Source organism: Marmota marmota, unplaced genomic scaffold (assembly GCF_001458135.2).
Source record: "Marmota marmota marmota unplaced genomic scaffold, marMar, whole genome shotgun sequence".
In the NCBI taxonomy this organism is placed as follows: domain Eukaryota; kingdom Metazoa; phylum Chordata; class Mammalia; order Rodentia; family Sciuridae; genus Marmota; species Marmota marmota.
In genome coordinates, this window is record NW_025999872.1 from 244,585 (window position 1) to 268,714 (window position 24,130).

The 24,130-nt window shown below is 52.6% G+C and overlaps 1 protein-coding gene across 4 annotated transcripts; it reads right to left on the reverse strand.

Moving 5' to 3' along the window:
• Positions 1–712: 712 nt before the first annotated feature.
• Positions 713–24,004, reverse strand: Stard3 (StAR related lipid transfer domain containing 3). Of its 4 annotated transcripts, XM_048785189.1 has the most exons (16): positions 23,878–23,960; positions 17,407–17,446; positions 9,844–10,114; positions 6,828–6,905; positions 6,442–6,519; positions 6,283–6,336; positions 5,805–5,922; positions 5,505–5,603; positions 5,245–5,300; positions 4,893–4,985; positions 4,119–4,181; positions 3,872–3,967; positions 3,484–3,563; positions 3,073–3,177; positions 1,874–1,967; positions 713–1,428 (listed from the first exon to the last, which is right to left on the reverse strand). In XM_048785189.1, exons 3-16 carry the CDS (start codon positions 10,063–10,065, stop codon positions 1,324–1,326), a joined length of 1,341 nt encoding a protein of 446 aa, XP_048641146.1. In that variant the 5' UTR covers positions 10,066–10,114; positions 17,407–17,446; positions 23,878–23,960; the 3' UTR covers positions 713–1,323. The 4 variants fall into 4 exon arrangements, with proteins under 4 accessions (XP_048641146.1, XP_015362135.1, XP_048641133.1 ...); XM_015506649.2 differs by lacking the exon at positions 17,407–17,446 and having other exon boundaries at positions 23,878–24,004; XM_048785176.1 differs by lacking the exons at positions 17,407–17,446; positions 23,878–23,960 and adding an exon at positions 10,389–10,515.
• Between the last annotated feature and the right edge of the window lie 126 nt (positions 24,005–24,130).

A 24,130-nucleotide genomic window follows, 5' to 3' on the forward strand; every position in this document is an offset into this window, starting at 1 on the left:
GGCCCTGGAAGAGGCAGTGACAGGAGCTGAGGATGGCCAGAGGAGATAGCAGAGCTCCCAGCTGGGCTGGTCACAGACCTGCATGCTGACTGCTGAGGCACTACACCGATTCTGCACATCTAATCTCCCGATCCTGATGCTGCTTCCATTACTATCAAGTGGGAAATGGAGGCTCAGAGGTAGATTTGCCCAGGGTCACACACCTGTTCCTGGGACCAAGATAGGATCACCTGACTCAGAACAAAATGAACCATTCAGAGGACAGCAGGGGTCAGGTGGGGAGGAGGCCAGGAGGAGGGTAAGGCCCAGCTCCAAGCTGCCCTAGTGTGTGTTTGGAGGAGAGTGGAACCCAAGGGTCCCAGGGTCCTGGGATCCCGGAGGTGCCTCAGGGACCCTGAAGCCCAGGGCCCACCTAAAGGACCCCCTGGACTCCAGACCCAGGACAATCAAGACCTGCTATGACGCTGATGGTGGCTCTTCCACCTCCAACCCTGGCCCAGGGGACACTGCTCTCCTACAACATACCAGCTGGGCTGAACCAGCCAGGGCTTGCTCCTCCTGGGTGAGCTCATGACGGGTGGCCTTGCTGTATGCTAGTGACCCACTCCTTCCCCATCCAAGGGCTGCTCTTTGATGTACTCATGAATGAGGAGACCCAGGCCCAGGACAAGGCAGCAGAAGCAGAAAGGGCTTTTTTTTTTTTTTTTTTTTCTTCATTCATGTGTTTAATTGGCTCAAATTACAAAGGTCCCCAAGGAGGCCTGGGGAGAGAGGGACAACCTGGGAGAGGCAGAAATTCACTACCAGCACCCACCGCCCCCTCACTTGCCCCCACTCCTCCACAGGTGCATATGGAAAAAGGTCCCAGACCCTTTAAATAACTCTAAAAAACCTTGATAACAAAGGAGGCAGACGAAGGCTCCTTCACCTTAACACTGGTGACAGGCTGCTCTGCCTTGCTCTGTCTTGCCCAGGGCGCTGGCCCTCTGAAACCAAGTCTGAGCTTCCATCCCAGCTCTCCCCTGACAAAGTCCGGGATGGCAACTTCTCCAGAGGGCAGGGATGTCATGTAAACATCAGCAGGACAGACCCCACTTCTTCAGCCAGCAGCCCCCAGAGTCCACATGCTCCACCCCACACCTGCTCAGGACCGTGGTTCCAGACAGTGCGGCTCAGGGCAGGGAAGTAGCTTGGGACCAAAGTGCTACCCACTGCTTGGGGCCAGGTTCTCTGTGGGCCATGGAAAGCCCAACCAGCCCCCCTTTCTAGCTCTGGAGGCTGTGGCGGCAGTACCCCGACCTGCAGGGTAGCAGAAGGGCATGTTCACACCCGGGCCCCCAACTCTCCAATGCGCTGCCGCAGGTGAAAGGCAAATTCAAACATGGTGGCTGCGAGGCTCTGGTGGATGAGGTACCGGGGCAGGCGACCCTGGGGGAGGCAGGAAGAAGTCACACCATGGCTCATCCTTAGCAGGGCCTCCCCCTCAAGCTGGCACGGGGAGGAGTGCTCTGGCCAGAATGCAGGTGCGGCTCTGGGATCCTGCCTGGGCCCTGCTCCCCGCACTCCTGGTGGGAAGAACACGCTGTGCCTGGGGCTTGGCAGCAGCCACACAAACAGAGCTGGTGGGTCTGGGCTGGCAGCCAGCCACCCCACTTCAGGGCCTCAGGATCAGAGGTAAGATGGGGAAGGCCCATGTCCTCCTGCAACTCGCGGCTAGAACACCATCTGGACCCTGCCCTAATCCTCAAGTCACGAAGTGGGCTGAGTAGGGGCCCCTGAGCAAGGCAGAGAGCCCTCAAGGTCACTCAGCAACCAAGCCAGGAGCAGTGTCCCCTCTACCCCACAGGCCTGACTCATAGCCCCGGGTGCCCACCTTGAGATCTGTGTTAAGAATCCAGACAAAAGTGCAGACTCGAGGGTTGCTGGCTGATTTGAGCACGACGAAGCCCCCAGGACCATTCTCTCCCCTGAGGACAGAGTTATCACTGAGGGAGGGGCACACGGGAGCCAGCAAGGCCCCTGCCCACCCCACTGTCTGCTCCAGGCCCAGCTTGCATTGGGATGGAAGAGGGAGTGCAGATGCTGGTCCAAGAACTGTACCCTGTCTCAGCAGGCTCACACCTGGTGTCCAGAAGCTGGGGTATCAGCCGTCAGTGCCACCCACTTGGTGTTGCTCCTCCAACAGTTGCTGGTGCTTGTGCACCCCAATGGCAGAGAGTTCGCTATCTTTTCAGCCCTCACCAGCTCTGCCCAGGGATGTGAGTGAGGTCAGCTCTGGCTGTGAAAGGGTGCCTGCCACTCCTCACCCCTGCCCAACTCAGGGAGCACGTGTGCCGTCAGCCTCCAGAAGAGGGCGCTTTCCCAGGAGGCCATCAGGGCTGGGACCCAGTTCACCTCTGATGGCCTTTCATTCTCCCTCAGGCCACTGAGCACGCTTAGGCCCACTCCAGAGATAAGGAAGTTGGCACCCAGAGTGGAAACAAGCTTGCCCTTCACCCAGCAAGTCCCTCGCAGGGCCGAGAGCCCCAATCTCACATTCTAAGAAGAGCGTTCTGCGGGGAAGCGTGAGACCCACAGGAGGCCCGCGGCTTTGCAGTCGGGGTTAGAGGGTGGGGAGAAGCAGAAGGAAGCCTGGGACAGGCACAGGAAGACCCCACTTCTCTTACTCTGAGGGGACTCCTGCGCGGTCCAAGAGAAAGGTGAGGCTAAGGGGATGGGGGAGGAGGAGGAGGAAAGGGACCCTCGGGGGACCCGAGTCTCCTGAGGCAGGAAGATGAAGCCCAGAAGCCAGATCCAGAGCAACCCCATGGCTCCCAGCCCTGCTTCCTGGACTAGTTCCCACCCTGATCTATCCCAGCCAGCTGCCCACCGCATGTCCCTCCAGCCTGGTGGCCTGGTTCCAGTCAGCAAGATTAACAGGATTAGGGGCTGGGAGGGGCAAGGCCTGGCGGGACAGAGCAGGAACACGACCTCAGCAGGAGAATGTGCCCAGCTGCACACACTGTACCCTGTGCTGCTCACTGCTTCCAGGAGAGGGGCTGCGGCATGATCCCAGGCAAGGCCCCGGCTCACCTGACATATTTGTGCGTTGGAGGCTTGGCACAATGTGTGGTGGCAATTCCTGATGAGAGGTACCGGTCTCTGCGCCGCTCTATGCGCCGGACATTCACAAAGTCCCTGGGGGAGGGAAGGTTAGAACTGGGGGCACAGAGCTCAAAGAGAGCTGGGCATGGTGGCACACACCTGCAATACCAGAAACTAGGGAGGCTGCGGCAGGAGGATCGCAAGTTCAAAGCCAGCCTCAGCAAAAAGCGAGGCACTAAGCAACTCAGTGAGACCCTGTCTCTAAATAAAATACAAAATAGGACTGGGGATGTGGGTCAGTAGTCGAGTGCCCTGAGTTCAATGTCCAGTACAAAAAACAAAAAACAAAACAGAGCCCAAGGAGGCCTGACTGTGAGAAGAGGGTGTGGGGATACTCACCTGGGAGAGACCACACCACCTGCAGCCCCTGCAGACACGTCGTAGGAAACAAGGGTGTTGTCTTCCACCCGCTGCAGGATCTGAGGGCCCATCAGGGGGACATGAGGTATAGCCCACGCCAGGAAAGCCCCAGGGACAGTCCACATGTCAGGAACCTCCTAAACCAGCCTCCTCCCTGACTGGGACCCAGGACTAAAAGCCATCACCCTTTGTGGGCCCTGGGCTGGGCACTCCATAAGCATACTCCTGCTTCCCACCTCCTGCCCTGGCCCAGGAGGCACTAAGACCATCACCGCATTTTACAGAGGGGGAAGCCACGTCCCCTTGTTGTTACTGGTCACTCTAGGATATGGCTGGGCCCTGACACATGTGGGGAGGCAGGGCTGACCTGGCAGGCAGTCACTGTCTTGTTCCACAGCACCATCCTCTCGGGCTGCAGAATCACCTCTTGGTACACCAGCTCCGCAGGACAGGGCAGGAAGGTCTGGGCAGGACAGGTGGAGGCGGGTGGTGTCAGAGGGGCTCGGGCACACCAGCCCTTCCCTGTGGTGGGGGTGCTGCAGGGGGGTCCCTCAGCCCCTTCCTAAAGCCCCAGATGGAACAGGAGGCTCCAGGATCCTCCTCCCTTCACTCACCTTCAGGATGAAGGTCTTGCCATGAAAGGGAACCTCGATGGTGTACACAGTGTCCCCATACTCCTGTGGCAGGGACAGAAGGGTGGTAGGGAGGAGCATGGGGTGGGTTGTGGCATGAATGAGTGACAGGCAGGACAGGTTTTCACCAGGATTTGGGGGCTATCTGAGCAGCCATTAAAAAATGGTGGTTCTGGGCCAGGGCTGTGGCTCAGTGGTAGAGCGCTTGCCTGGCATGTGTGAGGCACTGGGTTCAATTCTCAGCACCACATAAAAATAAATAAAATAAAATAAAGGTTCATCAACAACTAAAAAAAAAAAAAATTTTAAATGGTGGTTCTGAGGAAAGCTTCTGATCTTAAGTTGAAGGACAGGAGTCCAGCTACAGCTGTGACCATGAAGAACCACATCTCTAAGCCAACAAGGGCTGCCATAGGGACTGGCTAGAGAGAGAGGGACTGGGGCGTGTTTCCCTGTTTTCTAAGCTCTCTGCAATCTTTGTAGATAATATTGTTTTGATCATGAAACAAAACACCGGACACAGGGCAGAGCCTGGCTTCCCCTTCAAAGTGGGAGCCGAGGGCTCAGAGCAGCAGGGAATGAGGACTGAGCTCCCACATGGGGGAGACAGGAAGTGTCAGATCCAGCCTGGGCCCCCTCTCGGGGCAGGAATAGGACTCCAACCCATGCAACCCTCAAATATATGCCTCGGGCCTCAGGAAAGGAGTGAAAACTCTAACACACACAGGAGGGGCAGGTAGCAAAGGGGCTTCTTACATTATTCTTCTCAAACTTCCAGTTCTCCTCCTGGGCCAGGATCTGGTCCACCACGGCAGTGGCCTCCTTCCCCTGGCGGAGGTACTCTCGCTCCTGGTCAGGAGTGAGAGGCAGGAAGGGGTCAGATGGGGGCCTGATCCAGTTAGACATGGGGTCTGGGCTGCTCTCCCAGGGGTCTTGGGGGCTTCCTGAGGCCTGTGGCTGTGCCAGCTCCTCCTGGGTCCCCAGGCATGGGGCACACCAAGGGGCTTGTCTGGCCCAAGGAGCAGTCCTGAGGTCCACCCTGGCTGAGGCCAGCGGTGGCCCTTTCAGGTGCACACTCTGAGGAGGCTCAGGGTAGGCAGCCAAATACCTGGGCAGAGAAACTTTTCTTCCCAGTGACTTCCTCATCTGATTCATTGTCAGACCCTGTGGAAAACAAGCAGAGATGACAATGGCAGGGGGTGGGGAGTGTGGGAGGGGGTAGGGCTCAGGGACCTGAAGTGCAGGGATGTGGGGGAGAGGTTGTTGGCTTTCCCCAGGGAGCCTGAGGGAAGAACAGAAAGAACAGGCCCAGCCCACCCTCGCCTCACACAGCCCCTCCCTTTCAGCTCCCCACCCACCAGCCCTCACCTGCAAAGGATTCTGGGGGTGAGTAGAACTGGCCCTCAGACAGAGCGCCAGAGAACAGCAGGGGTCCACGTGCAACAGCAGCCTGGGCAGCAAGATACCCTGGGGGAGCAGACATGGGCAACCATCATCCCAGACCAAGGACAGTCATGCAGAAGTAGCCTGGGGTCCCCTTTCCCCACCCCAGGCTCTAGAGCTGCTCCTAGGAGGCAAATGGCTCAGAACTCACTCTCATTTCTGAAACTCTCCTCCCTTAGGGCTGGGCTTACCCTCACTGCCCTCACTCTGTCCCCCAGGACTCACATCGCTCCTCCTCAGCCTCCTGGGGTAGAACTTTGAAGTCAAGGAACCAGGTCTCCAACCAGGCAAGGACAAAGGAGACGATGGGAAGCAGGTAGCCAAACGCACCTTTGCTGAGCAGCTAAGGTGGAAGGAGGGGGCTGAGTTCCACAGCGGCGGGGGGCGGGGGTCACCTCAAACCCAGAGCCCCTTCCTGGAGCCACCAACTCTGGTATCATAAACCCCATTCCCGGCACCATATGCTTAGATACCCTCTGTGGCACATGCCTCTGAGATGGATTAATTGAGTCTGCAGCAGGACATACCAGGGTTAGGCTGTAGGAAGAACTTTGGTTTCTGGGGTGGGGGGATAAGTGCAGGAAGCAGAGGATGATTCCTTGGAAATATCAAAAGACAGGAGTCCCCCTCATTCCAACCCTGACAACAGAGGCAGACACCCAAAGCCAAAGAAAGGGCCCTTTCTTAGGAGAAGCCCACTGACCTCAGAGAGGATAACCTTGACAATGAGGAAGGCACTGGAGACCAGTGTAGTGACCTGACAGGAGAGAAGGAAAGAGGTCAAGAGGGAAGGCAGAGGCTGGGGGTGAGTCCTCCCCCATCCCAGCCCCTGACCCCAGGTGGTGGCAAAGTGGCATCTTACCGCAATCACCCACCAGTGGCGGAGTCGCAGCACAGCATAGCCCAGGAGTAGTCCAGAGAAGCGGAAGAAGGCCAGGACCTAACCGAGGAGGGCACCAGACCGTCAGAGGCAAGCTGCGTCCCCACCCAGCTGCAGGGTGAACTGCCCCCAGCCTGCTCAGCATTTCTTTGAGACAATCTGGATGGGATTTTGGACGGGATCCTGTCTCCCTCATCCCACTGGGGCTCTCTGAAGGTGGGGCCCCACTGAGGATCTTCTGGAAGACGGAGGATGGGGGCCAAGTCTCCTGATAAGACTGGGTGTGTGGTAGAAAGAAGGGAACCAGCCGAAGGCACCTCACTGCTCCCTCTGCCCCCGGGGCCCTGGGGTCTCCCAAAGCCACTCACAAAGATGTCAAAGAAGGACGTCTTAAAGTTGTAGTGGATGATCTCCTGCTCCAGGTTCTTGCGGATGCCTGTGTTGGTCTGGGGGAGGAAGACAGGAAGAGCTCTGCGGGCAGAGCCGAGTCCCCGGGGCTGCCCCCACCTCCCAGAAGGGGGAGGTAGGAGGGGCTGGGGGACCGGGAGAAGAGGCTAAAAAGGCTAAGCCACCACCCAAAGGGGTTCCCAAAGCACCAAGGGAGCTCAGCCAGAGGTACCAATACTGTTCCTCCAGGAGCCAGGCAGCCCAGCTGGGCAGGGCTGGATTCCAGTGCGCTGGCCTAGGGCGGCAGGTCTGGTGGCCTTGGAGCAGTGCAGGGAGGTGCTGGGAATCTGCTCTCATGTAATTCCATTTTCCTCCCAGCACTGTGGTGCTCCACCTTCCCAGCCAATAATCCATCTGAGGTGATGGGGACTGAGGTGGGTGGTGGGGGCCGGGGTGGGTGGTGGTGTCAGACAGAGCCCCAGGTAGCAAATCAATTGATTAGGTTTGGGCTTAATGGACAAAATCTATCAACCTGCCAGAGAAGATGGTGTGGGGAGTCAGGAGACTTGTCCTCGCTCCTGTCTCTACCCCAAAGACCGAGGATGGGAGCCAAGTCCCCTGATAAGATTGGGTGTGTGGTAGAAAGAAGGGAACCAGCTGAAGGCACCTCACTGCCTCATTTTCACCAGGATCCCTGAGACTTCAATGTCAGGGGTGTGGAAGGTGAGGGGCTGTATGGACACTGGGAACCAGACTGAGGTATGAGTCCTCTGAAGGATGGGGGTGCCAGCACCCCTGGAGAGGAGGGGGTGTGAGGTGACCCCAGGGAATGGAGCCCAGGGACCCCACTGAGGAAGACCCTTCACACCCACCTAGACTGGGGCTTCTGGCCTCTGGCAGGTCATCTGGATTTAGTGCTGGATTTAGGGGGTTTATTAAAGACACTGACAATCAGGCCTCAGTGCGAATCTGAGGCTGAATACCAGGAATCTTTATAAAGCTTCCAGAAAATCCTGGGGCTAGGAAGAGGGACAGCAGTCTGAATGCTGATGGACATACACTGACACTTGAATGCCCCTCCAATCCCCACCATGTGGTTCTACCCCAAGACCACCTGGGCTTCATGAAATCTGACATCACCTCTACTTTGGCCTGCCCGAAGAGTCCCAGTCTGGCACTCAACCCTGCCCTCTTCTTCCTGCCCCTGGGCTCCACAGCCCCTCCTACCCTTTGCAGTCTCTGTGGCTCTGAATGCCGGACCAGGTCCCTCAGTCACACACAGCATGGGGACCCACTAGCACCACCCAGATCAGGACTCAATAATCATGTTTCACTCCCTGATTTGCCAGTCTCTCTGCTGGTCACACAACCCAACAGGGGTCCTTGCCTGGACAACACAGTCTGCTACAGAACTGAAAATACATAGAGTCCAAAATACCAAGATAGAACTACGAAACTGAAAATTAATAAAATTTTCATTAAGTGTCATCCAGGGGAAACATTACAGGGATTCTACGAAGAGTTAAATCCAGTATTCTGGCATTTTCATTACATTTGAAAACAATTTGTGGTTAGATTCTCTTTGCAGGAATCTCAAGTACACATGAGACTGCTGAGTCTTCTCACCTGACAGCCAAATAATCTCAAAAGAAAAATTGTCAAAAAATTTTCAGCCCTTCTCCAGTTATAAAATCTGGATTGAACATAGGCTGTGTGTGAATTTTCTTCTTTGCTTTGTCTTAGTTGGAACCTTTGAAAGGAAGGATTCTGAGCACTCAGAAGCTCTGCAAAAAGCCCTGAACCTTGCTGGGTCTCAGTTTTTTCATTGTTAAGATGCCCCAAGGCCCTCCATGGCAGCTGCTCCAGCTCACTGACAGTGCCATCTCATCTCTGGTGCACAAAGGACAGACACCTGCCCTGAGCCCTGCCTTTCTTTTCAGACCAACATGCCCCAAATAAAACTTGTTGTCTCTATACCTATGCCAGCCCCTTCCCCAAACTCCACTTCTATAAAGAAAGGCACTGTCAACCAGTGTGGTGGCATGCGCCTACCGTCCCAGCTACTCAGGAGGCTGAGGCAGGAGGACCACTTGAGCCCACAAGCTCAAGGCCAGCCCGGACAACACAGTGAGACCAAGGAAGGAAGGGAGGGAGGGAGGGAGGCAGAAAGGGAGGAAAGAAGAAAAGGGGAAAGAAGAGGAGAGAAAAAAAGAAAAGTAAGAAAAAGAGAGAGGCTTTGCTTTCCTATCACTCAAGTTAAGACCAGGCTACTGTCACTCAGAACCTTGATGGGGAGCCCACGCTGCAGAGGAAAGCAGAGGGAGGCCCCAAGGGGCTGAGGTCACAGTGAACAGAGGAGCTGGGGTGAGACCAGGCTTGGGACACCCTGCTCTGAGTGCTGAGGTCAGATGAGGCCCCGCCACCAGCTAGACTGTGTTCCTGCGGTGGCGAGCACTGTGTGGGATAGGGTGAGACAGTTCTGTCTCCAAGCACGAGGTGGCATCTCACCAAAACCAGAGCCATGAGGAACTCAGAGTTTTACTGTTTTCCTTCCCACTGTCCCTCTGCTTTTAGCACAATGCCTGGGCAGAGCAGGAACTCAAAAAATGTTCTCTGAATGAATGAATGAATTAGAGCCAGACAATAAAGTAGGGCAGAAAGAAGACAAGATAGTTTCATGGGCTCAGCCAGCTCTGATTGTCCTCCACTTCCACTAGGGGGCAGCATGGTGCAGAGCCAAGCGCCCAGCTCAGCACCCAGAGGGTCTGTTCAACCCCCTCCTTCTTATACTTGTTGAGCAGCAGCAGCCAAAAGACTCAGCTGGTCATAGCCCCGTTTTCTTCATGCAGATGACAGCAACTGTTCTTGTCTCCTGTTCTTCACTAGTCCCAGATAATCAACCCCATGGAAGAGACAATCCCCCCACGCAGTAGATGCTGAACTGCGCAGGGGTGACTCCCAAACATAGCTTGTCCCTCCAGCGTTGCCCCTACTCACGTTCAGCTCGATAATCCACAGCAGGGAGATAAAGAGCAGGTCGAAGGTGACAAAGAGGCAGAAGGTGCGGCGGACATCAGAGATGGCCCTGCGCTTCTCTGGAGGTGGTGGGAGGAAGTGTGATGAGAGGCTTTGGCTATGGGACAATGATGAGCCCAGGGAAGCCACGGCTGGCAGGCTGCGCTCCAAGTCACGAGTCAGTTCCCGGGGTCGTGTGCTCATCCTGGTGGCCCCACGTTGGGGTGGGGAAGGCAGGGCCTCAGCAGCAGGGCTAGGAAAGAGGGAAGTGGCTGTCAGGGTCTTGAAGGCCACATATATCCCCTGGGCCCTCATTTGTTCCAAAAACATCTGGCGCCCCACCCTATCCCAACCCCACAATCCAGGACAGTCTCTGCCCAAATTCCCTCCATGGGTCTGGCTTCCCAGGCTGGGAGGGCAGTGAGCATCCCTCCTACTCTCTGCCCTTCTTTGCCCTCCCTGCCAAGAGCCCAGCAGCCCCATGGTTCACCCTGGAGGGCCCTGGGGCTCCTCAGCTGGGCACCTACCCACTCCCAGATGCCCAGGGACACAGCCTGTTCCTGCCAAGCCCAGCCTGGTGGTCAGCCTCTGGTCCTGTCAACAGCCTCTTGGCCTGCACCACCCCCAGGAGAAGAGGCCCCAGGCTCTGTTCTTTGTTTTCCCAGCACAAAGCCACTTTCCCTCCCAGCAGCCAGCCCTCCCCTCCACCACTAATCCATGGCAACTGGGAGGAACTCTGCAGAGTGTGTGTGTGTGTGTGTGTGTGTGCGCGCGCGCTCTGCGGACATCTTGGACCTTCTCTCCAACTCCACCCCCTCACCGCCACCCCAGGCCCAACTTTCATCACCTCCGGCCGGTGGCTGCTCATGGATCTCCAGGCCGCCTCTCGCACCCCTTAACTACCCCTTCCCCACACTGTGGCCAAAGGAAGCTTTACAAAGCACCACCCCAGGGCTCCTGCCACTCATGGGACAGCAGGCCCAATCCTCATCAGTCCCTCTGGGGGTGGCCTCTGCCCAGCTCTTACCAGGGAGCCCCATCTCACTACCACTACCACAACATGGCCTTCTTTCAAATCCCTCAATGTGGCAGCCCTGATTTGCCTCCGGCCCCAGGATCTGACTCTCTCCATTGTCTGGAATATTCTTCCACAGCTCTTCCAAAGGCAGTTCAAAGGCCCTTGGCTCAGCGTCCCTCCCCACTCAGAGCACAGTATGTCACACTGCTTTAACCTCCTCAGCCAACTCCTCATTGTCTGGAATCTCTACTGTTCTAGTTTATGGTTCACCCTTTCTCTTAGTAGAACTTCTGTAAACCTCAAGGGTGGGTGACATGGTCACTGCGGTCTCCCTGGTACTCAACACAATGCATGTAGTAGTTCATAACTACTGCTGAATAAACAAACACTCCAGAGGGGCTCCTGGCCCTCAGCTCCTTGTATGCAGCAGAAAGGAACAGAGAAAAGCCTAAAGAGAGCGAGAGCCTGCCATTTCCAAGGTAAGCCCAGTGTTCTGCTGCCCAAAGCCTGAACTTCTACCATGGTGTCCATGCCCACGCAGAGAAGGATGGTTCCTTCTATTTTACAGATAAGACCACCAAAGCCCACAGGGATTCCTTAACATGCTGTGCAAACATAGGGCTCTCATAAATCCTAAGAGAAAAGGAGCTCCAGAGCACTCCCTCCCTGCTGTGTGGCCCCCAGGCCTAGCGTCCCTGATCTACCAATTTGCTGGTAGTCCATGCCTGTATCGCAGCAACTCTGGAGGCTAAGACAGGAGGATCACAAGTTTGAGACCAGCCTCAGCAATTTGGCAAGAACCTCAGCAACTTAGCAAGACCCTGCCTCAAGATTAAAAATATAAAAATAAAAAGGACTAGAGAGGGCCAGACATGGTAATGCATGCCAGTAATTCTAGCAGCTCAGGAGGCTGAGGCAGGAGGATCCCGAGTTCAAAGCCAGCCTCAGCAATGGTGAAGCACAAAGCAACTCAGTGAGATCCTGTCTCTAAATTAAAAAAAAAAAAATAGGACTGGGATGTGGCTCAGTGGATGAGTGCCCCTGAGTTTAATCCCCAGTACCAAAAAATAAAAAGAACTAGAGAGGTAGTTCGGTGGTAAAACGCCCCTGGACTCAACTGCCAATACCAAAAGAAGAAAAAAAGAAAAGAAAAAACCATTTTTCTTTCTCATAGTTCTGGAAGCTAAAGTTCAAAACCAAGGCAGAGCCATACTCCCCTCTGATTTTTTGCCTCTTCCCAGGTCCGGCTGTCACCAGCCACTTCAGGCATTCCCTGTCCTGCAGCTGTGTAACTCTAGGCTGTTGTCACATGATGCTTCCATTGCAGCGTCTTCACATGGCTGTCTTCTTATAGGGACACTAGTCCTATTGGATTAGGGGCCCACCCCACTCCAACATGAGCTCAGCTTAACTCATAAATCTGCAATGAACCCATTTCCAGACAATGGTCACATTCTGAGGTTCAGGGGACAGCACTTTGATGTATCCTTTTTTTGCAAGGGGGGGGCAGGGGACAGATTTCAATCATAAGAGTAACTTCTCTTTAAGTGTCCTTTTTTTTTTTTTTTTATGGTGCTAGGGATTGAACCCAGGGCCCTTATTTAGTATCTTGATTTACACTCCTGTATTTCTTTATATATATGTATATATATCTCTTGTATCTTTCTTATATATACAGTGGCCTGTCACAGATGCTGTTTTGGGTTTTGTTTTGTTTTTTCACTTAACAATATATCTTAGAAATCACTCCCTATTATATCTCCCTATAGAGATCTTCCTAATTTATAAGGTTGTTAAGTACCCTTTTTTTTCTCTCTCTCTCTCTCTTAGTGCTGGAGCATGACCTTGTACACACTGAGCTACCTCCCCAGCCCTAGTACTTCATTTGTGATGAGCCACATTTGAGCCAATTCACCTCCTATGAAGAAACATTTAGATTTGTAACGATCAGAAACGCTACAATGAAAAACATAGTATGTAGTTATTTTCCTGTTGCTGGAAGTGTATCTTTAGGACAGATTCCTCGAAGTGGAATTGCTGGGTCAAGCTGCATGTGTGGTCTTGTTAGGCTGCTGCCAAATTCCCTTTGCAGCATGCATTCCCGTCAGGAATGTATGAGGGTGTCCAGAGCCCTCAGATGGGATGTCCCGCATGTCTGTCTGGGATTTTTCCTCTCCACCTCTCTACCCTTAGGACTGGTGCTTCCGCCCCCATCACCTCTATCCGTGCCCCTCCCCACCTCCTTCCCCAGCTCGTCCTGGTTTCCACCTCCCTCCCTGGACACAGGACTTGGGTGGCACAATAGCTTAGATGTGAGACTCACTTGGAGTGGCAACCGCACTGACACTCACACACCCAGAAGTCCCTGGGTGAGAGATGAGACGAGGCTTAGAGCAGAGGTGCTGGGATCCAGGAGCGCTGAAGCAGCTAGGGGGCACAGGACCAGGCCCTGGGCTCAGTGGGAGGGGGAGTGGCCAAGAGTCAGCGGAAGGGGTTCCACATCAGCCTCCTCACCAAGCAACTCCAAGTCCACAGAGAGCCTGGGTCCCAAATTAAGAGACCTGCACCTGATCTTGGGCAGTCACTGATTCTGAGTGGTTTTATATACTCCTTTTTTGGGGGGGAAGGGGGGTACCGGGGATGAACTCAGGAGCACACTGAGTCCCATCCCCAGCCCTATTTTGTATTTTATTAGAGACAGGGTCTCACTGAGTTGCTTAACACCTGCCAAATTGCTGAGGTTGGCTTTGAACTCGGGATCCTCCTGCCTCTGCTTCCCCAGCCGCAGGGCTTACAAGCGTGCGCTACAGCACCCAGCTTAAATTCCTTTTTTTAATCAAGAGAAACTTAATTCTTTTTTTTTTACTCAGAACCTCAGTATGTAAAACATAAAAACCTGACTGTTGGGAGTGCAGCTCAGTGGTAGAGCATGTGTACAGCATACGCAAGGCCCTAGATTCAATCACCAGCACCAAAATTAAAGAAACAAACCAAAAAGGACTGCTGTGAGTGACGGTGGCTGCAGAGTCCCCCAGGTTACAGTGTGAAAGTGTGGCTCATTCACATGACTTCAAAAAGCCTTTGAGGGGCTGGGGTTATGGCTCAGTGGTAGAGTGCTTGCCTCACATGTGTGAGGCACTGGGTTCAATTCTCAGCACCGCATATAAATAAATGAATAAAATAAAGGTCCATCAACACTAAAAAATATTAAAAAAAAAAAAAAAAAAAAAGCCTTTGAGCTCCACCAGGCTAGAGAGTGAAACATGCCTTGGCCTGAACACAGCCCCATCAGTTCCCCAAGCGCTGTTTCTCTGGCTGTTTCCAGACCTCCATCAGAGGGCAGAGGCTGGCACATGCCCTGGCCTCACAGGGAGGCAAGAGTGAGAGCTGTGAGGACGGAGATGGCAGGGCTGCCCCCCCCCCCCAAGCACCTTCAGAGGTGTCAGGAGAGAAACAGCACTTGTGGCGTGAAGCAGTCAGCCTGGGACAGCTGCAGACTTGACACTGTACATGTGGAAGCTGAGCTGTTAGGCGTGGGGAGGGGGGACGGAGGCAGGCAGCAAGGACTCAGAGGTTCCCGTTGCCCTAGACTGGGCGGGGATGGGCAAGTCAGGTGCAGGGGTTATTCAAGTTACTGCAGCTCTTGAGGCAAAGGGAATGGATGGGTACAGGCCTCAAGGCCCTTCCCAGACCGTCTCTCCAGGACACGCTAGTTAACAGTTCAGCTTACAACAGGGTTTTGGCTGGGCAACAGACTCAGGCAGCAGCCGATATCCTGGAAAAAGGAATGGACTGGGACTGGGGAGATAGCTCAGTGGTATAGCACTTGCCTAGCACACCTGAGCCCCTGGGTCCCATCCCCAGCACCCCCCCAAAAAAAAAAGAGAGAAAGAAAGAAAGGAAAAAGAATGGACCCTGAGACTGGGGTTCAAAGCCTGGACTTCCCCCTTCCTAAACGTGTGATCTTTGTGAGGCCATTTCCTCAAAGTGTGTATGTGTGTGTGTGTGTGTTTTACTGAAGATCAAGCCCAGGGCCTCAAGCATGCTAAGTCCTTACTCTACCACTGTTACTTACACCCTCAGCCCCTCGGCTTTTTTTTTTTTTTTTTTGGTAGTTGTAGATGGACAGAATGCCTTTATTTATTTATTTATTTATTTTTGTTGTTGTTGTTGTTGTTTAGTTACATGCAGTGCTAAGGATTGACCTGGTACCTCATGCATGCTAGGCAAGCACTCTGTCACTGAGCTACAGCCCCAGCCCTTTTTATTTTTTATTTTGAGACAGGGTCTTGCTAAATTGCTGAGAGCCTTGCTAAGTTGCCCAGACTGACCCTGGACTTGCAATCTGCCTGCCTCAGCCTCTGAAACTGCTGGGATTACAAGTGCACCACTGCCACCATGTCTAGTTCAGATGGATTTTTATTTATTTTTGTTTTTATTTTATTTTATTGTGATACTGGGGATTTAACTTGGGCCTTATCCATTTTTAAAAGGCAACAATAATATACTTAATCCTCCTGATGTACACCTAAAACTTGTTACATCAGTAAATTTCATGTTCTGTATTTCCTCCCTGTCTGCCTGCCTTCTCCCCTCTCTCCTCAAGCCTTAGTAGCTCAGCTTCCACAAACATACCACACAAGAATTCCAATTTATGTTCAGAAGAGATGATACTGAGGGCCAGATGTACAAGTAGCTGGCAAGACCCTTTATGCAAGAGGAAAATGGCAGGAGCAGGTGGGATACACTCAGGAATGTGTGATAAGAACCACCCTTAATCCCAGCGGCTCAGGAGGCTGAGGCAGGAGGATCAAGAGTTTAAAGCCAGCCTCAGCAAAAGGGAAGCACAAAGCAACTAAGACCCTGTATAAAATACAAAATAGGGCTGGGGATGTGGCTCAGTGGTCAAGTGATCCCTGAATTCAATACCCCACCACCATCCCCCCTCTCCGGGGTGGGGGGAACCCTCAACAGCTTGGGTTCAAATTTGAACTCTAAGCGAGCCATAAAGGTGGGCACCTGTAATCTCAGCAACTCTGAAGGCTGAGGCAGAAGGACTGCAAGTTCAAAGCCAGCCTCAGCAACTTAGTAACACCCTGTTTCAAATAAAAAATAAAAAGGGCTGAGGATGGGCTCAGTGGTTAAGTACCCATGGGTTAGATCCCCAGTACAAATCAAACAAACAATCAAACAAACAAAACTGGGGCTGGGGGTGTGGCTCAGCAGTAGAGCGCTCGCCTAGCATATGAGGGGCCCTAGGTTCGATCCTCAGCACCACATAATATATAAAATGAAGGTATTGTGTCCAACTACAACTAAAATTAAATATTTTTTTAAAAACCTAATAACTCTACTATTCACTTGCTGGGTGACCCAGGGCAAGCTCTCAAACTTCTCAGTCTGGTTCCCTCATCATATGGAAGCCAAGTTATTCCAGCTCCAGGCAAAGGCGGTTTCCCATCTTGGGAAGGGATAGAGCGCTGGGGGTTGCTCCCTGCACAGGCCCTCGGGGATGTGCCAGGACTGATCTCCCACACTACCCACTCTCCATGCACGAGGGAAAGGTGCCAAGACGGTGAGCCCCCTTCCCGCCCACCCACCCCAGTTCCTCATTTCCAAAAGTCTTAAGTGGCAAGGGCACAGATGAAGTCCTTGTCAGCCCTCCAGCCACAGTCCAGAGGTCCTACCACCTGTCAGCAGCTTGACAGACGGCAGCTCCCAGTGGGCATTTTCTGGCCAAGGCAAGTCTGTGACACGATGAATGCCACTTACTTGTTGTGTAAGCTGCAGCTGCTGCACATGCAAAGTGCACAAACCTGTCCAGACCCTGGACTGGCTGGACATCCAGGGAGACAACGAGGCCTGAGAAGTGTCTAGAGCAGCCCAGCACCACGGGCTGAGTGCTCGACAGATGCCCACCCCACCACCTGTGTCTTCCATCCTTTCCCTTTCTGACCCCCAACTTTATTCAGAGGGCTGGGCCAAAGTGTCTAGAGCTAGAGCTGGTTCCACAGAACCATGCTGTGTGAACTGACTAGGGGACAAGTCTCACCTATACCCAGAAAGGACCCACCTTTCTGGGCAGTGTGGATTCTCCAAGTCCTCTCGGAGCTAAGGGGAAGAGCAGAAATGGCTGTGCATGCTGGGTAGCTCTGCATTCCTTCAGAAATGGCCACAGTGTATATGGTGGGGTGGCCAGGGAGTCCATAACCCAGGACAAAGTGGGGGAAACCAGTGAAGCCAAGTGAGGACTGGACTTCAAGCCCACAGAAGGGTCAAACTTTGAATTCCCACCTTCCTAGCCACTTCATCTCTCAGTGTCTCAGTTTCCTTCTTTGTAAAATGGGATTAAAAACAGCACCTACTTTTTACTGTAAAAAGTAAATGACCCATTCAGTGTAATGGCCTAGAGCATCCCTGACACAATAGTCACTGCATGAGGGTCAGCAGTCATTCCTGTTCTGCCTCCTCTCCAAAGAAAGACAGCCTTGAGGGCTGGGGTTGTAGCTCAGCGGTAGAGCACTTGCCTGGCATGTGTGAGGCACTGGGTTCGATTCTCAGCACCACCTATAAATAAATAAATTATTCATTAACAACTAAAAAAAAAAAAAGAAAGAAAGAAAAAAGATAGCCTGAGTGGCTACTGCCCTGGAGATGTCTGCCGGCTGGGGTTGGGGGTGAGGTTCTCAGTCAAGCAGCCCTTATGGATGCCCAAGTTAATGGCAGGTCCACAAAGAGGTAGAAAGCAAGGGTCTGGGGGGAAGGAGGCTGGCTTTGCTCATGTCCTGCTGCTGGCCAGACCAGCAGGAGCTGGCAGTGGCCACTGCCCACGTGGCACCCTGCAGACATCATCTCCTTTAATCATCACATGTCTACCAAGAGCTGCGGGGATGACTCTATTATGGAAAGACTAAAACTCTGAGAGCTCTGTCCACAGTCCCATTCCAGGAAGAGACAAAGCCTTGTGGGCTTCCCCCTAAGCTGGGCTGGGACTGCTAAATGCAAATGCAGCTGCTACCAGGGGCCTTTGGCTGGGGAGAGAGGTGTCATGAGACCCAAAGAGCTAAGGAACCATCCAGCCAATGACTATGGACAGCTTCTTCCCCATCAACATTCAAACCATCAACAAATCTGTGGGTTCTTCCTTCCAAATCCAGCCAGTATCTGCCTGCTGGTCAACTACCTCTAGGTCCCCTGTCCAAACCATAATCTCTTCACAGACAGAGTTCTGACCTCCTCCTATCCTGGTCCCAAGTCTATTCTCAACACAGCAGTCACAGGGATCCTGTTAAAAGTCTGACCGCATCTCTCCAGTGCTCCAAACCTCCAGTGGCTTTCAGCTCAGCCAGTTAGGGTCAAAGTTTCCACGTGGCCCACAAGTCCTCATCTTCCCTTGTTGGAATCCTCCACTCCAACCCACTGGTCTCTTGTCCTTGGACACATCAAGCACACTCCAATCCCAGGGCCCTTGCTCTGTTGGTTCCCTCACTCCTCCATTCTGGTCTCTATGCAAACGTCCCTGTGAAGAGGCCTTTCCTGACCAATCCCCTCCCCATCCCTTTCCCTGCTTTATGCTTCACAGCACTTGACACTCCTGATGTGTGAAATCTTCATTAGTCTTTTTGTGTGTGTGTGTGTGTATGTGTGTGTGTGTGTGTGGTGCTGGGGATCGAGCCCAGGGCTGTGTGCATGCAAGGCAAGCACTCTACCAGCTGAGCTATATCCCAAGCCCTGGTCTGTTTTTTGTTCAGTTTTGTTGTTGTTGTTGTTTGTTTGTTTTGTTTTGTTAATTTTTTTTAGTTATACATGGGCACAATATCTTTATTTTGTTTATTTATTTTTATGTGATGCTGAGGATCGAACCCAGGGCATCACATATATGAGGCAAGCACTCTGTCACTGAGCCACAACCCCAGCCATGGTTGTTGTTTCATTCATTTGTTTGTTTTTGCAGTGCTGGGGATGGAACCCAGGGCCTTGCATGTGCTGGGCATGTGCACGACTACCCCTGAGCCCTGCTGGTCTGTGTTTACCACCCATCTTCTCCACTGGAATGCAGGGACTCCTATCTTTGCTCACTGCTGAGTGCCCAGTACCAGAAGCATACCAGGCTCACAGGAGATGTTCCGGAAATGTGAACCAGGATTTACATCCTTCTCTCCAGGGGCAGGTGCACAGGTACACTGGACACTCACACCTGACCCCTCCCTGTCCTGACAGCTTCTCCTGCAGCTGGACTTTGCCCTCATCTGGTGGCCTGCCCTGCCCAGAGCCCACACAGCCCCTCCACAGCAGGCAAGGGAAACTGGTTCTCTGGGCACTCTGAGGCAAGATGGCTGCTCCTCTCCCTCCCCTGGGTCCCCACATGCAAGGAGAAGACTCAAACTGAGTTGAATTCCTTTGATGATGCCTGTCCCCTCAGCAGGGCCTCAGCACTCCTCCATAGTTTCCTGACCCCAGGTCACACCACAGCTGTTTATCCTTCTGCTTCCTCATTCTGGAATGTCCACTAGGGGACAACTCAGACCCTTCAGAGACGAGTTCAAGTGATACCTCCTAGGCAAAGCTTTCTCTACCACCCAAGCTCCCCCAACCTCTCACGACTCTGGGTCAGCACCTCCCTTATCCACAGCACACCTGAGCCAAAAGGCTGTCTCTTCTCAAGCCCTTGAAGCCCAGGCCACAGTGCCTGGCCATAGCACATGTCTAGTAAGTTAGCTGATGTGTATGTCCATAATGTCTACCCTGGAACAGAGAGAGGGTGCAAGTCTTGGGGTCAGCACCAGATCTGGAATCAAAAGCCCAAGCTCATTCCTTATTAGACTGTGTGCCCTTGACCAAATCACTGAGGCTCTCTGAATCTCTGTCTCCTTATCTATAAAATGAGGATAAGATAGTGCCCAATTCACAGAGCTTAAAAGAATTAGAAACTCTATATGCACAGCGTCTGTGCTTAATTAATGGTAGCTACTACTACTAGTACTGCCCTCTATGGATATGGCATGAGAGGCAGGGCCCTGGACAGGCATGTCCAGCAGAGTACTCTGCCCAAACTGAGAGTTCACCAGTCCTGCTGGAGACAGGAAGGGCCCTAGCCTCAGGCAGCTGGCCAGGGATGGCACATTTTGAGTTTTCCTGTAATTCAGGGTTCAGTGGCTCCTGCCCTCAGCCTGGGTACAGCTGGCCTTCTAGCCCCTACCTGTTCTCCCATAGAAGGTTTGGAAAGTTGCCCAGAGAAGTGGAAATTTAAGGAGTGGAGGGCATGGCAAATAAGAGCACAGAGCCAAGGCCTGGCTGTGTTTCTCCTTCCTTCTGGGGAAGTGGAAGAGTCAAGTGGAAACAGAAGCCAGATTCTTCACTGAACACCCCTCCTCCCTGTAGAGGGAGGTTCTGTTGGAGCAGTTCACTGAAAAACCCCAACAAGAGGATCTGCACAGCCCTCCCACCTCCTCCCATGTGAGGCCGGGCTGAATGTCAGGGATGCCCCCAGTTCAGTGACCCCATGACCCTGGGCCTACTCAGAGGCCAGTGAGTCAAGCCCAGTCTCACTCCTTAATGCTGTTAGGTAAAACTAGGGCTGAGGAAGCCCAGTCCCCAACGTCAGTCTGGAAAGAGCTAGTCATGCAGAGGGCAGACCTCTCAATCCTCTCCAGCAAAGGTGGGGGTGGGGGAGCCTCTGGTCAGCATAGGCTCCTCCCAGCACAAAGGCCAGGATTAACTTCTTCCCAGCCAAAGTTCAGAAGGACACACAACTGGCCGTGTGGGATAACCACCTTATCCTCTGCCCCCTTCGAAGGTGGGACCTGAAGCAATTTCTGAGAGAAACTGTGGTCCTGGAGTCAGGAGACAGTTCTTCAAATTCCTGCTGAGTGACCCTGATTCTCAGCTTTCTCATCTATAAAATGGAGCCAATAAGCTCCACCACTCAACTGAACAAGGGTGAGCTGCCAAATGTGCAGGATTAGTGGCCTCACCCACACTACCCTCCCAAACAAACCTAGGTGTGTGGGAGCTCAAGTGAATGCAACCCCCAGGTATGGAGAGCCTACAGCGTGCTAGATACCAGGTCAGTCCCTGGGGTTGCAGGACCCTGTTCTTTTCCATCAGGGGCTCTAATTCAGGGAGGAAGATTTACAGATAAATGTGTGGTTCACGCTGAAATCAGCATTTTCAGGGAGGAATGAACAAAGGACTGTGGGATCCCAGGGCTGGAGTAGGGGAGGTCAGGGAAGAGAGGACATCAAAGCCCAGGCCTTAAGAATCAGCAGCTATCAGCCAGAGGCAAGGAGGAAGGGCATCCCAGGCAGGCACAAGAGCAGGAACAAAAGTCCTGACACTGGCCTAGACCCAACCAGAGGCATGCAAAGGGACCCCACCCCATGGAGCCTGTCTCCAAATACCAGGTACTTCAGACTTCCCCAGAGTAACCCTGGCTCCTAAGCCAGGGGCACTTCCTCACAGCCAAGTGAGAAAAAGACTCAGCAGAGGATGCTACCTGTGTCTTCTTCAGCTCACCTCCTTTCTCCCCTCACCCTACAGCACCCACTGGAGCTTTGTTCCAAGGACCCAGCTCTCCCTTCTCCGAGCATGTTCCAGCCTATGCCTGCCTCTCTCTTATAAATTTATACTCTCATTTTAACGCCCCTCACTAATTGTCATCTCCTCTGGGAAGGTGCATTTGGCCTTTCTCTCCCTCAGTTCCCAGCATTTCTGTAGAATTAATGTTTACCATGTAACATTTTCCCTTTTCAGCTTTGTTTTCCTGAGCAGACTGATATCAAGTCTAGGCCTTTTTCACCATTAAATCCTCACTTGATAAATCCAGATCCTGCCCCCATGCCCTCCACCCCAGCATTTTATTTATCGACAAAGAGCCAGACTTTATGGCCCCAGGAAAGAGTGAGAAGCAAGCCACACCTACTATCATCAAGCTGCCTATGAAATTAAAAATCAGAGCCAGTGAACTAGACTTGAACTACACTATTTTTTTTTTTTTTAACATTACTGGTGATTGAACTCAAGGCCTCCCAAATGCTAGGCAAGTGCTCTGAGGGACGTTCCCAGCCCTTTTTATTTTATTTTGAGACAGGCTCTTACTAAGTTGCCCAGGTTGGCCTCAAACCTGCAGATCCTCCTGCCTCAGTCTCTGAAATCACTGGGATTACAGGTATGCACCAAGGCAATAGGCGAGATTGTTCTTAGGTAATCATAATAACTAACATTAATTTATTGAACATTCATGTGTCTGCAAGTTTTAAGCACTGTACATACACTTTCAATTAAGCCTCACAACAACTCTTATGAGGAAGGCACATTATTCTCTCTACTTTACAAATGAGGAAACGGAGGCACTGACTTCAACAAGGTTACAAAACAGTATCAGAACCCAAGCAGTCTGGGGACTGGGGTTATAGCTCAGTGGTAGAGTGCTTGCCTGGTACATGTGAGGCACCGGGTTCGATCCTCAGCACCATATAAAAATAAATAAAATTACAGAGTAAGGATATTGTGTCTATCTTTAAAAAAAAATCTTAAAAAAAAAAAAAAAAAAGAACCCAAGAAGTCTGATTCAGGAACCTATAATTCTCAGCCACAATGCTATTATGGCCAGCGTGCTAAGGGGACACAGAGGGGCAATTCACCTTGCAGGGTGGAGGCAGCAGTGATGCAGAAATGACAAGCAAGTCACTAAAGGACAAGTAGTGTGCAACTACTGGTGTGTGCAATGGCAGAGAAACATGAACAGCAAGGCACATCCAGTAGCACAATGTTACTGGACCCTAGGATGCACACAGGAGATTACTAGGGAGGACGTCAGATTACAAAGAGCTCTGTTAGTCACGCCAGAGATTCAGCCTTTTTCTGCAGGCAATGGAAAGCCATAAAAGAGTTCTAAGCAAGGAAGCAACACAATCAGACTTGTGTTCTAAATGGTTTGCAAAACTGGAGACTGGGTTGCAAGTAGTTGTGATTGGAAGATTATGGGAAGCTAATACAGTCAACCTGGTGAGAAATAAGTCAACAAGAGTGGTAACAGTGGAGAAGGTGGAGTAAGAGGGTCAGGAAGTGAGCTGTACCAGGTCACTTCTGAGATGTAGGAATTGACAGAAAAGAGGAAATGGAAGATAATCCCCAAGTTTCTTGCTAGAGTGGGCTAGCAGAGGAAGAATGAATCTGCAGGAAAACATCAGTTCAAATTTAGACCCAGTGAATTCTATCTGAAGGGGAGGTGTCCCGCTGGCAACTGGACAGTCTAGTCTGGAGATCCACGGAGAGGTCGTGCCAGTGATTTAGGTACTGAGCTGGGGTAAAGCTGATGCTATATGAGTACAAGAAACCATCCAGAAGCAGTGCATAGAGAGAGGGGTTGGGCAACAGGGCAGAATATGAAGCGGTACTTCTGCCCTCATGTCAGAGGATTAGAAGGAAGAAATCTGGAGATGCACTGGAAGCCAAAGGTATGGGGGAGGGACACCTGTCAATTAGGAACAATTGTCAACGGTATTGTGACCTCTAAGAACTCAAGAAAGATACTTTAAAGGGCCCTTTGAATACAGGAAGTTATTCACAGCCGTTTCCAGAGGAAGTTGGGGAGACAGCGGATAACAGGGAGACGCAGACTGCAAACCTAACGGAATGTGTACGTTTTTCTCCAGATTCTGACCCCTCCCCCCTCCCGCCTCCAATACCTAGATACAGTCCCCTCGTCTCTGCCCTCACAGTTAAGAGAGAGGCTTTGGAAGTCAATCCCGGACGCCCTCCCGGGTCCTTATCCCGGCCTTCTCAGGTAGGCGTGGCTTCCGAAGGTCAGAGTCTGAGACCCCCAACACTGCGCGCGGAAAAGTGCAGCCGGGGGCTAGAAGGGGGCGGAACCTGGAGTGCGGGGGGCGTGAGAAAGGTCGGACGGAATCGAGAACGGACATCGGGCAGCGAAGCGGTATCCGCAAGAGATAGCCCTCGTACCACCACCTGGTCCCAGTGACCTCTGCAGGACCCACCTGCTCCATCTCAGCACCGCCTCACTCTCCAGCCCCAACTGTAGTCCGGCTCCGGGGCCACCGCAGCGCCTCAGAACGGAAGGAGATCTCCAGCCCCGCCACTTCCGCCGCTGAGCCCGCCCCCAAGAGCAAACTAGGAATTGCGTTCGACTGCAGCCCTCCCCCAGCCCCGCCCCCAGCCCACGCCCCCAGGGAGAAGGGCTCGAAGTAAAGTTGCAGTGTGTTAGGTTTAAAAAGGGTCTTCCAGCCAGGC